The sequence below is a fragment of the Lupinus angustifolius genome, chromosome LG01, assembly GCF_001865875.1.
Source record: "Lupinus angustifolius cultivar Tanjil chromosome LG01, LupAngTanjil_v1.0, whole genome shotgun sequence".
Classification (NCBI taxonomy): Eukaryota; Viridiplantae; Streptophyta; class Magnoliopsida; order Fabales; family Fabaceae; genus Lupinus; species Lupinus angustifolius.
Window position 1 is genome coordinate 2,261,894 of NC_032009.1, and position 13,253 is coordinate 2,275,146.

At 33.9% G+C, this 13,253-nt stretch overlaps 2 protein-coding genes across 3 annotated transcripts; one reads left to right on the top strand and one right to left on the bottom strand.

The window, feature by feature from the left end:
• On the top strand, positions 3,140-5,819 carry LOC109346472. Of its 2 annotated transcripts, none has more exons than XM_019586056.1 (4): positions 3,140-3,900; positions 4,761-4,831; positions 4,930-5,285; positions 5,380-5,819. In XM_019586056.1, exons 1-4 carry the CDS (start codon positions 3,784-3,786, stop codon positions 5,598-5,600), a joined length of 765 nt encoding a protein of 254 aa, XP_019441601.1. In that variant the 5' UTR covers positions 3,140-3,783; the 3' UTR covers positions 5,601-5,819. The 2 variants fall into 2 exon arrangements, with proteins under 2 accessions (XP_019441601.1, XP_019441593.1); XM_019586048.1 differs by having other exon boundaries at positions 3,172-3,900; positions 4,930-5,320; positions 5,409-5,819.
• Positions 6,333-12,024, bottom strand: LOC109346493. The gene is made up of 6 exons (XM_019586079.1): positions 11,842-12,024; positions 10,438-10,826; positions 10,160-10,300; positions 9,846-9,986; positions 9,544-9,675; positions 6,333-8,061 (listed from the first exon to the last, which is right to left on the bottom strand). Exons 1-6 carry the CDS (start codon positions 11,942-11,944, stop codon positions 6,901-6,903), a joined length of 2,067 nt encoding a protein of 688 aa, XP_019441624.1. The 5' UTR covers positions 11,945-12,024; the 3' UTR covers positions 6,333-6,900.

Genomic DNA, 13,253 nt, shown 5'->3' on the forward strand with positions numbered 1-13,253 from the left:
TTGGTTATTAGTTTTTCTGGTTTTCTATATATAAATTATTGTATATTCTTTCTAATTCAATCAATGAGAAATAAAGTTTCTATTCTTTCTTCAACTTTTCAATTTTTCATTCATACTTCTTGATTCATCAACAAGATTTCTTTAATGGCTCCTACCATTTTAACATGGTCAGAACGTTATTATTCATTTTGATAGCTTCCACTATTCTTCCTTTTCCATCATGAGATATGCTACAAAACTCATGTTTCTTGAGGTTATCTTCTTTGTAAGAAGATGTGGTATTTGCATCAATTCCAAATAAGATACTTTTGGCTTCAATGTATTTTGCAAGAAATATGCAAGATTGATAAACAACTTACCATCTTCAACGTCATTTTTTTCATCATCATCATCATTTTAATGCATCATTGTCTTATGTGGTGACTGAGAAATCTAAGAAGGTCTTGGTCACAAGATCACAAGCATATGCTTCTTCAACAACATTAAGAGTTAGGGTGTATTATTGCCTTAGGTGTAAGGCTCTTACTTTTGGAATCTAATGATAAATTGTGGGTTCATACTTATGTTCAAGACTTTGCAGTCATAGGTTGAGACATGCCTAACCATTCACCCACATCTTCCTCACAATGTGTTGCCACTTCAAGTTCTTGCAAAACCTCACCTATCAAAGGTTCACCTTCTAAAATGGCATGCACGTTTGGCATTATGTTCATCAAGGAGCTTCTAAAATCTGAATCTCAACATTTTCATATTCTTTATCATTTACCCCAATTATCTTTCTTTTTTTCTTTACTATTCTATTTTCTTTACCCCTCTCTCATTAAACACACAATATTATTAAACTGTGTAATTTTTCTTCTTTGAAGCAACATATTCGGATCAAGATTAAGGTCCATTTTATTTTATCTCTTTCATCAATTATGGTTGGTTTGGTTGGTTAAGCTTCTGTCAAAATATATGGTTAAGCTTTGGATGAAGTTGATTCTGCCTATGGTGGTTAAGCGTCGTTGTTGTTTCGCATTATGATTTCAAGACTCAGAGATAAGATTTGCTCACCAGCAAGATGAGATATTAGAGTATATCGTTGTGTTCAACACAATCATTTCTAAGCTTGGAATGCATGACACGTTCCAACTTGTGGGGATGTTAAAGCATTATTTAGATAATTAGTTGTTAGATAGTTGGTTATTAGTTTTTCTAGTTTTCTATATATAAATTATTGTATCTTCTTTCTAATTCAATTAATGAGAAATAAAGTTTTTATTCTTTCTTTTTCTTTCTTCAAAGTTTTCAATTTCTCATTCATGCATCCATTCATACTTCTTGATTCATCAGGAAGATTTCTTTAATGACTCATACCATTTTAACATTTTAAGGCCTGATTTTATATTGTACTTATCAAGTATCTAATACTATGATTTAGGGGAATTTTCGGTAACGTTTAAGGGTATCTTATTACTATATTTATACTCCTTTAGTTGGAGAGAATAAAGTAAAAAAATAAAATAAAAAATATATGAGAAAAAATTGAAATAGAATAAAAAAAATATAGGAAATATACTTAATTTTTATATTGTTTGACCTGATAGAAAAAGAATAGAAATGTGCAATTTTTTTTTCAATGATCACTTTCTCATGATAGGAGAAACAAAACAAAATTATATGTGTATTTATTTTTTCAAAACAAAATTATATGTGTGTATTTATTTTTTCTTTCTCTTCTCATACTCTTTCCTAGACCAAAGGAAATAACATTCCTTTGTCTTTAAGTTTTTCCCCTCCTCCACTTTCATCTCTATTTACATCATAGCAAATATATCATAGAGTCCTAATAATTACTAAAATTACACCTTAAGTTGGGCCTAAAATATTAATATGTCAAAATCATAAGAATCATGATAATACTCTAATATTTAAGTCATACGCAAAATGGTCCCTAATGTTTAAAAGTTTGCCTATGCAAATCACACTGTAATTGCTTATATGATGTGCAAGTTAAGCCTTGTCAATTAAAGTGTTACGTTGAAGGGAGATGTTTTTCATGGACAACTATGCCCTTCCTTGATGTTTTTCACCGACAAAAGTTGTTAAAAAAAATGCAAAAAGACCTAAGTTTAACATCCACTTTATTTTACCTTAACTATTGTTTTATGTTCACTAATCAAAAAAATTATATTAGGTGGATGGATTCACGTTTTGTATCACTAGTCTCACCCACATGATCTAACTGTAAAGAAAAAGGTAAAATAAAATACAAGATCTCACCTATCATAAACAGTGGTATATGGAGTGTCACACTTTATGATACAATAGATGTACTCCCATGATAGTTTCAATCAAGAACAGTAGTGTATATTAGCTAGGTAGGTTGGTGTCACACACAGAGTCCTGAAAGTAGGTGTTGATGGGATCTTTCTTATATTCCATTCATGAAGATGTAGGTAACATTAAATATAAAGATAGCTACTCACTTGAATATAGTTGACAAAATATATACCTAATCTACCCCTCACTCATGCTAGAAAGAAAGAGAATAAAGATGGGGACTTTGGAAGTGGGAGACATATTATCATGGAGTGACATGAACTACCCTATATACCCTCCCTTTCTGGGTCACTCCCGAAGAATAATTGCAAACGCCATACTGGTTTTCTACACCAATCAATGACCAAGAATAGGGTATGCAGGTAAATAAAGATCGAGTAAGGATCTCTCAATTAATAGAGAGACAAGTGTCATATAATAATACACAAAAAATCACATATAATAACACTTTTATCCATTTGTTTACCATATAAAATATAAGTAAAAATAACTATTTGGACAGAGAGGATCTTTGTTCATATAGATTTACCCTTCATATGTGGTTATAATAATAGTATGAAATGAATGAAGGGTATGGTCTCTTTATCATGATGATGATTATTATATCATGGGCAGCATCAGAAAATTCACACAAGGCCTAAAAATAAAGGTTGGAACCAACCAACAACAACTACTACAGGTACAATTTACAAACATTGCAGAGAAACAGCATCATGTAATTTATATCCATTCCATTCCATATTATATTTTATTACAAATATTTTTTTGCTGTTCTTATCTTCAATTATTTTTACAGTCTCTTTTTTTCTGTGTGACCTATTCTATTATAAGTTTCTATCTCTACACAGAGGCCAACAACAAATAGCAAAATACAACGAAAGAAGAAACTTGGAAACTCCACGCATCCATCAAAACCAAAGAGTCCACTTTCTCTTTCTCATCAATGGTCTAGATGGACCAAAATTTATGTAGAAGAAAAGAAAAAACAAAACAAAAAAAGAAAGAAAGAAAGAAAGAAAGATAGAAAGTAAGAAATGAGAAACAAAAAAGAAAGTGCAAGTTAGATGTGTTGAAATGTCCTCCAACCAAACCACCCACATTCTTTGTCATTCTCTCTCTCTCATCAAACTATGTTTATGTCCGAATTACCCTTCTGCAAGACCCCAAAAAATCCCATCTTCATCAATGGTATTTCAAAACAAGAATATTTTTCACCGAGTTATGTGGGCTTTTTGGGGTTCTTTGTCTTGGTCAGAGTTTTCACAGAGAAAACAGGAAAACCAGAACCTTCTTACCTTACCACCTATTCATTCATTCATTCATTCCCTTTTTTCTCTCTATTTCTTCTGCCTCTTTCTTTCTCTCTTTCACTCTCACGCCACCTACCCAAACCTTTTTCTTCTTTCTCTCTTCTTCTCTTAGCCTTTAGTCCTTGCCTTGTTCTTCTTTTTGGATCTGATGAAGAAGATGAAAGGGGTTGCTGTCTCCACTGAACCTTCTTATGATGTGTATCAGGATCAGAGGGCAAGGTTGAGGCACCAGAGTTTGTTGCAGGATTATGAGGACTTGCAAAAGGTAACTTTTTTTCTTCCAAGGTTGAAACTTTTTATCACGGGGTTTCACTAGATCTGGTGTTTTCATCTGTGGTTTTTTGTTGATTTATAATTTGTTGAAAAAAGGAGAATTTGTTGGGGGCAATAGTAGAGAGATCTTATGTTTTGTTATGCTTGTTTGAATCAAACTAATAATATGTTTGTGTTCTGATCTGATCGGATGGTGTGTTCTTATTTGTACAATTGTACTTTCTGTTTTAGATTACCTTTTTCTTTGAATCTAGAAGTTCTTAGTTTCGGCTTACTCTGCAAAATAGCTTTTTTTGGTTCCAAATTCTTATATGAAAAATTCCCCAGTAAAAATAAACATGAAATAACAGTAACATAGCATAGTGCTCATGTGAGTTTTTTAATTAATTTTTTAAAAAAAGCTTCTGAAGCCTGTAATTTGCTTAGTTTTAAGTTTCAGCCTTTTGGGTCTTTAAGCTAATTATTAGATTTGTTTTTTTGTGTCTTTGCATCAATATTATCCATAGGGTATATTTGAGTCTTTGATTGGTAATCCATAGGCTTATCTGCAGTATGTGTGGTATGTTAAGTCACTCCTATCTTGGTGATCCCAGGATTTGAACCCGTGACACGCCGGTAAAGTTTGTCACGCCCACACTCCGCTACCACCACACCCCTACCCTTGTATTTTTCCTTAGTGTTTTTGAACTTATTGAATCCTGGCCTGGTGAATTAAATTGTGATAATTGTTAACTAGTCTCATTTTGTTTTTTCTAACTCTAGTCTTATTTGAGTTGTGTTGAAAGAAAAAATTAGCTACTATCCATGAGATTTTTGAATAAATTGTTCTGATGATATTTTTAATATGTTCAGGAAGCAGAGGCCATGAGAAGAAAATTGCAGGCTATGAAGCAGAAAAGTTTGATACTGTCAGATGAAGTTAGGTAATGTCTCATGCCTCCGTGTAGTGGTTTATTCATAATAGTAGTTTGTTAATTATCCATAGAGTTTATGCTCAACACTATCACACTTTTAACTGCAGATTTCTGAGGCAGCGTTTCAAATACTTGCTGAAAAATCCTTCTCCAAAGCCTCAACCAAAGGAAGAAGTTCCAAAGCCGCAAAAGCTCAAAAGCCAAGTTCCCTTTACCTCAAAGGGGAGGAATTACAAAAGAAAGGATTCCACTTCGCGTGTCCATAATACTTCTCCTTTGAAACCAAAAGGAATGATTTCCAATGGGGGTGAAATAGCCTTGCAAAGAACTGGCCTTATGTTCGATTTAAACCAAAATGCTAGGAGTTTTAGCAAAAAAGGTGCTACTTTTCATGATTCTGCTCCAGTGTTCGACTTGAATCACAAAGATAGGAATCGCAGTGGGAAGGAAGCCACAAAGAAGAGTATAGTTCCATTTTTTGACTTGAACCAGATTTCGGTAATTAATAGCACATGCCATGTTTACACTGTGAATCCTGTATATTTTGATTCTAGTAGGTTTATGTATTTATTTTGGTGCCATGCAGAGAGAGGAGGAGGAATTACTGGGCAACTCTGAAGCCATGAGGATTGAAGAACCAAAGAGTACACACAGAGTCATGAGTGACGAGCAGCACAACGATATCAAGCTATCGGTTTGTAGAAACATCGGGGATGGATCAAATAGGACAGGGAAGAGGAAGATTTCATGGCAAGACCAGGTTGCATTAAGGGTTTGATATTAGTGTAAGCTGAACTCTAATCCATTTGGAATGTTTAATCTGCCTCTGATATGTAGCAGATTTTTTACCTTTACTGAAATGTTCTAGTTTTATGTTTCACTTTGTAAAGATAAAACATACCATATAGAATCATATGTATGTTCAATATATATTAGATGAAATGGAGAATATATTCTCAGAAATAATCATATATCCTTCATCCATGAGTTGTTTTAATTTGTCTTTTGCACTTAAACTAGTCCAAGATTGGATTTTGATTCTGGGGTTGACTTATAATGATCCATAGATTCTTGTGCTTGTTTTAATACCAAGGCTCGTGTACTCACTCTTCTGGTTTTGCTGTTTATTAATGTCTATCCATAGGGTTTCAGTTGTGACAAAATAGAATTTTGCTTCTTTTCAATTGTGAATTTGTGACTATCGAAACTTAGTTGTAAATTATTATAAAACGACTTATCGAAATGTTTAAGGTATATGATCAAATTCAGTTTGAACCAGCTTCTACCACAAACAAAAAAAAAAACAGTTTGAAACCATTGATTTGAGGGGTGTAAATAGATTAATTGTACACCATTTGGAGGAAATATAATCAGAAAAACCAAAACTATATTTCACCAAAATAATACTATAAAGTCAAGGAATTTGGCTCCATGGCAAAAGAACTGTTTCATGTGTTTTCTGATTTAATATAATTTTATGGTAAAAATGGTTGGTAATGAAAATTTTATAGCAAGACTTTTTGAAGAAAATGATTATTCTGTTAAATATACATATTACATTTTAGCTTGCATAAGTTGTTTAGAAATCTCAGAACAAGTGACCAGTTCTCTTGAACATGTGGTTCTCATCATTATTTGGATGATTACCTCTGCTGGCTCAAAAAAATTGGTTTTGCAAATATTTGTCGATTTGGATTTCAAATTCCAAAACCAAACAGAACATAATACTCTGAATCAAACAGAAATAGCATATTGCCACCAAAATCAAATGGCTGATAAGACAAGCAAATAATAGTCTTAAACCACGTCCTTAGCTTAAAATTGCAGGAAAATCATTCATTCTTAAACGACCTTAACTTTTTGGAGCTTCAACAGAGTTCCTAATTTCTGAAGACTCAGTTATGATAACTAACGAAGCAGATTAAAAATGTCAAATAAGTAAATGAGTACATACTATATGATATACAGTATAGGTAATCTAAAAGGGCACTTCATTGCAAGAAACTTCCACCTAATGAGGCCGGGAAAAGGTATGCAGCCTTACCTTCATAAACGAAAGTTGTTTCCGCTAGAGATAGTTAATCCGAATCAGCAAAATTGTTTGCCACCGTTATCATTGCTTCTTTGTTACCAGCACCTGTATCTTTGATCAACCCAGAAGCTTCTACTGATACAGAAGATGTCTTCAGTCTAGCCAAGTGTTTTTTACCTTTCTTATGGCTTTCCATCACAACATGTGAGAGAGCTCCAACTTCACAAATTTCACACCAAAATTTCATCCTCTTCCTCTTCAATGCATTCATTCCCCCTTGCACATTTTCTGTTCCATTTTCATTCTTTATTGACTGCTCCTCATATTTAGACCCCACTGCAATTTTTTTGGCCGTTGTCTTGGTTATGTCTCCCCTTGGTATGAAGTTAGGTTGAAGTGAAGGCGTGTCTGTTTTCACATCCAACCCTAAAGCAGCGGGATCAATGGGTTCACTGGACTTCACATTTTTTTGCACAAGCTGCTCCTCATTATATTTTGCTAAGCCTTTATTAGCCGTTGTCTTATTGATGTCTCCCCAGGTTAAGAAGGTAGATTCAAATGGCAGCCTATCTGCTTTTGCATCCAATCCTGAAGTTACGGTATCCCCAGATTCATTAGACTTAAAAAATTTCTGCACAAGCTGCTCCTCAGTTATAGATTCGACTGCACCTTTACCAGCCATTTTCTGATTAATGTCTCCCCAGGTTATGCTTGGTTGAAGTGGCGGCGACCTATCTGCTTTTGCATCCAACCCTGAAGTTGCGGTGTCCTTGGGTTCATTAGACTTCACAATTTTCTGCACAGACTGCTCCTCATTATTAGATTTCGCTGAACCTTTATCAGCCATTATCTGGTTGATGCCTCCCCACGTTATGCTAGATTGAACTGGCGGCCTAAATGCTTTTGCATCCAATCCTGAAGTTGCAGTTTCCATAGGCTTCACAGATTTCTCACTTTTCTTTGATGATGTCTTGGTGCTCTTAACAAACTTCTTTTTTCTCAGTCCTATTTCTTTGGTCTTGTGCTTCCTACCCTGAAGATGATCATTCAAACCTTTCTCACTTGTGGCACTAACCTGACATACTTCACAAATCCACTCCTCCTTGGATTTTTTTTTCAAACCAGTGGGAATATGATCGCTTCCGTCAGCATCAGGAGGCGTTACTGCTTTCCGCTTTGCATCAAAATGGTCTGGGTCTGGCTTAGCCTGCAATGGGACATTGAAACAAAGTAAAGTATGCTCATTGGTCAGTTAACACACATTTCTTCTATATATTGACTCCATTTTCTGTTTTGTATATATGAGTAAGATATACAGATTAATCACACATGACTCCATTGTGAGTGAAGTAATAGTAATGCAATTTTACATTGCTATGCAGCGGTCAACCAATCAAATAGGAAAAGCAACCTGCTTGAATCAAAGGTGATTTTCCAGCATACAAATATGTGTGTGTGTGTGTATTATACATCAAGCAAAGCTTTGCTTCTAGAAGGTTCATATATCAACATGCTCTGGTTCTTAAAGTATATAACTATATATGATATCCATCCTGATATTCTCAATTTCAAAACTCAAATACCTTTGAAGAAAAAGAAAAGAGAAAATTTGACATCAAATTTTCTTACAAGCACAACTTTCAGAATGTGGGAATGACATAGTAGGCAATAGAAATAGGGTAGAAAAGTACTGAAATAAAGTTAATACATATCTCTTCTTTGTTCTTAATTATCTGATGGGAAATAAAGTAGACATATTGGGATTTGGGGCACAGAAAAGAAATATCAGGAGTAGAGTGTAGAGCAATATATCTAATATCTGCCGTCTGCATAGTTTGGAAATTATTATAAGCAAAGATATTTCAAAGCTTGTTCCTCAATTACAAAAGAATTAAAATGCACACTAACATATTATTCAATACTCTGAAACCCAATATTCATTTCTGATATCCCATTATAGCTATCCTATTCCCCATTAGAGTAATTGTTATGAGGAGGCCCAGTGACAAAAATATACAAATTTCACATACGCCTAACCAAAGAGAACTAACTCCCTTTCCCAATTTCAAGGTTTTGACTCTCAATTACACTTCTCTATGCAATGCAGCTACTAAAACTAAAAGGAAAGATGCTGATTTTTGTGTAAAGTTTCCTTTTTTCAACAGAATGGCCAGCTACAGAGTATAGTTGGTGTATCGTAAACCTAAACAACAGTTAAAGAACTCTAGACCCTTTTTAAAGGTAAGAAAATACTAACTTCTTGGTGTAATATAGACCTCAGTTTGTAGTACAAGGTTAGAAACCATTGTACAGCTAGCATCAATGCGGAAAACAGCACTAGACACAACAAATTTAGCAATTTAGACAGAGAAGTGAGGAGCAATGCTTGATGGACATCTAAAACAAGCACGTCATCTCACATTTATGTGAGTTTGCAGAATCAGAACTTGAGTGAAGAAAAAAGGTAGGACCAACTAAAATCAAATGGTGACAAATATGCAAAGGTGAGATGTATTTGGCATTGTTCTTTCGACAAGATGTCTAAAAGTTTCAGCAGTTGATCCTCCAATGCACAACCATATTAACAAATAACAACTAGCAAGCAGAAAAATGAAAAATAAATTAAATAGCTAGAAGAAAGAAGTAAAACAGAAACTGAACAGGTTAATACTACAGAGTAGAGGCTGACCAGTTTTATAACTTTATCCTTGTCAGTCTCTGGGGAAGGTTTGATCTCATCTGGAGCCAGAAGTTCTGGTAGTTTTGGCAGTGGCCATGCATCAAATCGGTAACGGCCGGGAGATGGAAACTTAACAGAACTCTGACAGAAATGTTACGCAGGATTCAATTACAATTTTTCATAAGTTTAAGTACTCAATTAAAAAGCTCTTTATTATAAGAACCTATCTGAATTTCCAAAAAAGTTCAAAGACCAACAACAGATTAATTTAATCAAACTAAAAGTAATAACACTGCAGATTACATACTGACCAGATTGACTACTTTATCACTGTTAGTCTCCTGAGAAGACTTCAATTCTTCCACAGGAGCCATAAGTTGCTCTAGTTGTGGCTGTGGCCATGCATTATTGTCAAATTGATACCGGAAGGGAGACAAAAAGTAATTGGAACCCTGATAGAAATGTATATGAAGGACTTTATTACAAAATTTCATAAATTTACAGTGTAGACCAAAAACTTCTTTAGTATATATATATATATGAATTTGCAGGAAAAAATTCAGAGACCAACACCTGATTAATTAAAGAAAACTAGAAGTGTTAACACTGCAGAGTGCATACTGACCAGTTTGACAACTTTATCACTGTTAGTCTCCGGAGAAGGTTTGAATTCTTCAGCAGGAGCCACAAGTTGCGGTAATTGTGGATGTGGCCATGCATTACTATGAAGTTGGTACAGGCTGGGAGGCGGAATCTGAACCGGACCCTAACAGAAAATGTATATGAAGGACTCGGTTTCATAATTTTAGAGAATCAATTAAAAACTTAAGTATACAAACTATTAGACTTTACAGATTAATTAAACCAAATGAAAATGGTTAAGACTACAGAATAAAGACTGACCAATTTGATAACTTTATCATTGTTAGTCTCCGGAGAAGGTTTGAATTCTGCAGGAGGCACAAGTTGCGGAAGTTGTGTCTGTGGCTGTGGCTGTGGCTGTGCATTATTATCAAAGAGATAGGGGCTAGGAGTCAAGCGCATCGCTGACACTCTTTCGTCAAATGAGAATCCATGTGATGTTGCTGCCATTGTCATTCCCCACCGTCTCTCTGCTGCCAGCTCCCTCCTCACTTCCTCTTCCAGCTCTCGCCTCCGCTCGATCTCACCAGTGATTATCTCTCTTCTTATTTGCTCCTTCTCCAGCTCTCGCCACAATGCTTCATTACCATTGCTCATTGGCATACGGAAACTGCTGTTTCTGGAACTAGGAATCATGCCTGGAAAACCACCTGATATAATTGCCAAAATTTGAATGAAAAGAGTATGAACCCAGTATCTTTGGTTTTTGAGTGAATTTCCGCACATTCATATCTGGGACACTAATGCTTAAGTCGGGGCAGGTGATTCGGGTGAAATGCTCTTTGGGGGACTACTACAGTATTCTAACCACTAACCAGTGATGCAGCAGCAAAATTGGGGTGGCGTTGACCACCGCAACCACATCAACCGGAATTTGTGGTGTGATGATATCAGACTGCATTTTGAGCTACATGGAATTCAAAAATATTTTTTAAATCACAAAATAAGTCACACCACAACGGGCATAATTGCAGTAACTGCAATTGCGATCACAACCATAATTTAAAACACTACACCTGCCACTGACATAGCATGTATATCGGTCTGGGTTCACAGTTCGCTTAAATGGTGTTGGTTCAGATTATGTTTTGCAAGTAAAAATGGTGGTTGTTGCTCGAAAAATATAACCTGCATTGGCTGGAAGGTGTTTGGCAATAGCATAACCTTTTGGTTGAAAAATCACTGAATTTTTTAAGCTGAAACTTTTAAACATTAGAGTTTGGTTCAGACTCGACGATAATATGATTAACGATCGATCTTAATGTCCATAAGTTCAGCTTAAGAAATTCAAAGTTTTTTCACCCAAAAAAACAAAATTATGTTATTGACAAACACCTTCGTACTTTGCAGATTATTATTTTGGAACAACAACTAATTTCCCCACAAATAATCTGAAACAAACACCCTCTAAGATAATCATATTATAACCAAACACCACCACAAGCCAATGGGTTTTTAACCCAGAAAATTGACTGAAAAAATTTGTTTTTTTATTTTATTTTTCTGGAAAAAAACACGTCAACCACAGCGAAGAAAAAAGGTCAAACTTTTCTTCGTCCTTTTAAGACTCTTTTGTGAAAAGTCATTGACATAACAAACATGGAAGAATGAAAAACGAAAATTACGGAATTATGATAATGGGGATGGAAAAAGAAAACGTTATACCTCGAAGTGAAGAGTGAGAGATGTAAGCGACGGTGTTCGGAAACGACGTCGGTGTTGGCGCCGGAGGTGGTGTGTTGTCAACAGCACGAAACTTGAATTCCATGGAAAAAATTATGAAGGTAACAATGAAAACAATATATATATGAAAACAATGATGCAAAGTGATCACGAATTTCAACAACACTCTTCTATCACTATCCTATAAGTAACAGTGATTTTCGCATGAGTTTTCGGGTGTTGCGAGTAATGGGGCTTTGACACGCGTATATAAGGCGCCTTGTTTATACTTTCATTCACATTATAAAATCGATTTTGTCAGTATGTCAGAAATTCTTTCCCTGCTTCATTCATTGTGTTGATTTTGTTTTTAAGTTCTAAATTCAGTGAAATCAATATTCGTAGCTTCAATTCATGTGAATATAAAATAACTTATTTGTTCATTAAAAAAAAGATAAGTTTCTAAATTCCTAGAACAAAATCCTCCTTACTTCCTTTATCAACGATGAAATCCTTACTTTTTTATCCTTTCGAAAGATAAGTTTATTATAGAAATGTATACTGTTAATATAATTATTTATATAAGTTACTATATCATTCATATTATTTTTTTTTAAAATAGGCAGGTGAATAATACAATAACAAAGTATAAAAATCATATATGATTATTGTAACAATGGTCAACCTGATACAGACGGGGAGATATAGTAGCACTATTTGATACTCATTGCCCAAGGATAAAGAAAAACCATTTCAACATCAAAAACAACAAAAACTAGAGCAAACATATAATAACGGATTCTAAATTGTAACCAAGCATCGCACATTGGTTCTATTCCTGATTCATAACTCGAGAGTTTCTCTGGTCCCTTGCTAATCGGGGCTAAAATTCCAAAAATTAAAAATGCTAAAATCGGAATAAGCTCGAGATTATTAGAAATGCCCAAAAAAGATCATATTCGTAAAGCAAAAACATAAATGTACTCCCGTGAATGTGGAAAATATACCCGATTAGTCATTCGTATACGTTATTAATAAATTCCATATTAATTTCTATTAAATTTCAAATTTTATTATTATTTTTTATATTAAATTTTATTAAATAATTCGATTTAATATACAAACATAATTATATATTATAATATACATAATAATTATAGTCTATATAATATATAGTTTATATTCAAATATTAAAGCTTTTTTTTTATAACTGATTTAAATTAGTATACAAGACTACTAATATTAGTAACTTTTTATCTAATATAAAACTATTCTAATAGAAATTTAGAAATTCGTTCTAGTGCTAATTAATTACTAATTAATATAATAATAATAGAATGAATATTTTTATTAATACGAGTATAGAGTATTTAGTACTCAAAATATATTAGTTAGTAATGAGACATATTAAATAA

Excerpts from the sequence above, each read along its gene's own strand:
- LOC109346472 (XM_019586048.1), top strand. The coding sequence starts at position 3,784 with ATGAAGAAGATGAAAGGGGTTGCTGTCTCCACTGAACCTTCTTATGAT. Across the intron at positions 3,901-4,760 it reads ATTATGAGGACTTGCAAAAG|GAAGCAGAGGCCATGAGAAG; the intron begins GTAACTTTTTTT and ends TAATATGTTCAG. Across the intron at positions 4,832-4,929 it reads ATACTGTCAGATGAAGTTAG|ATTTCTGAGGCAGCGTTTCA; the intron begins GTAATGTCTCAT and ends TTTTAACTGCAG.
- LOC109346493 (XM_019586079.1), bottom strand. The coding sequence starts at position 11,944 with ATGGAATTCAAGTTTCGTGCTGTTGACAACACACCACCTCCGGCGCCA. Across the intron at positions 10,827-11,841 it reads CTCTCACTCTTCACTTCGAG|GTGGTTTTCCAGGCATGATT; the intron begins GTATAACGTTTT and ends CAATTATATCAG. Across the intron at positions 10,301-10,437 it reads ATGATAAAGTTATCAAATTG|GGTCCGGTTCAGATTCCGCC; the intron begins GTCAGTCTTTAT and ends ATTTTCTGTTAG.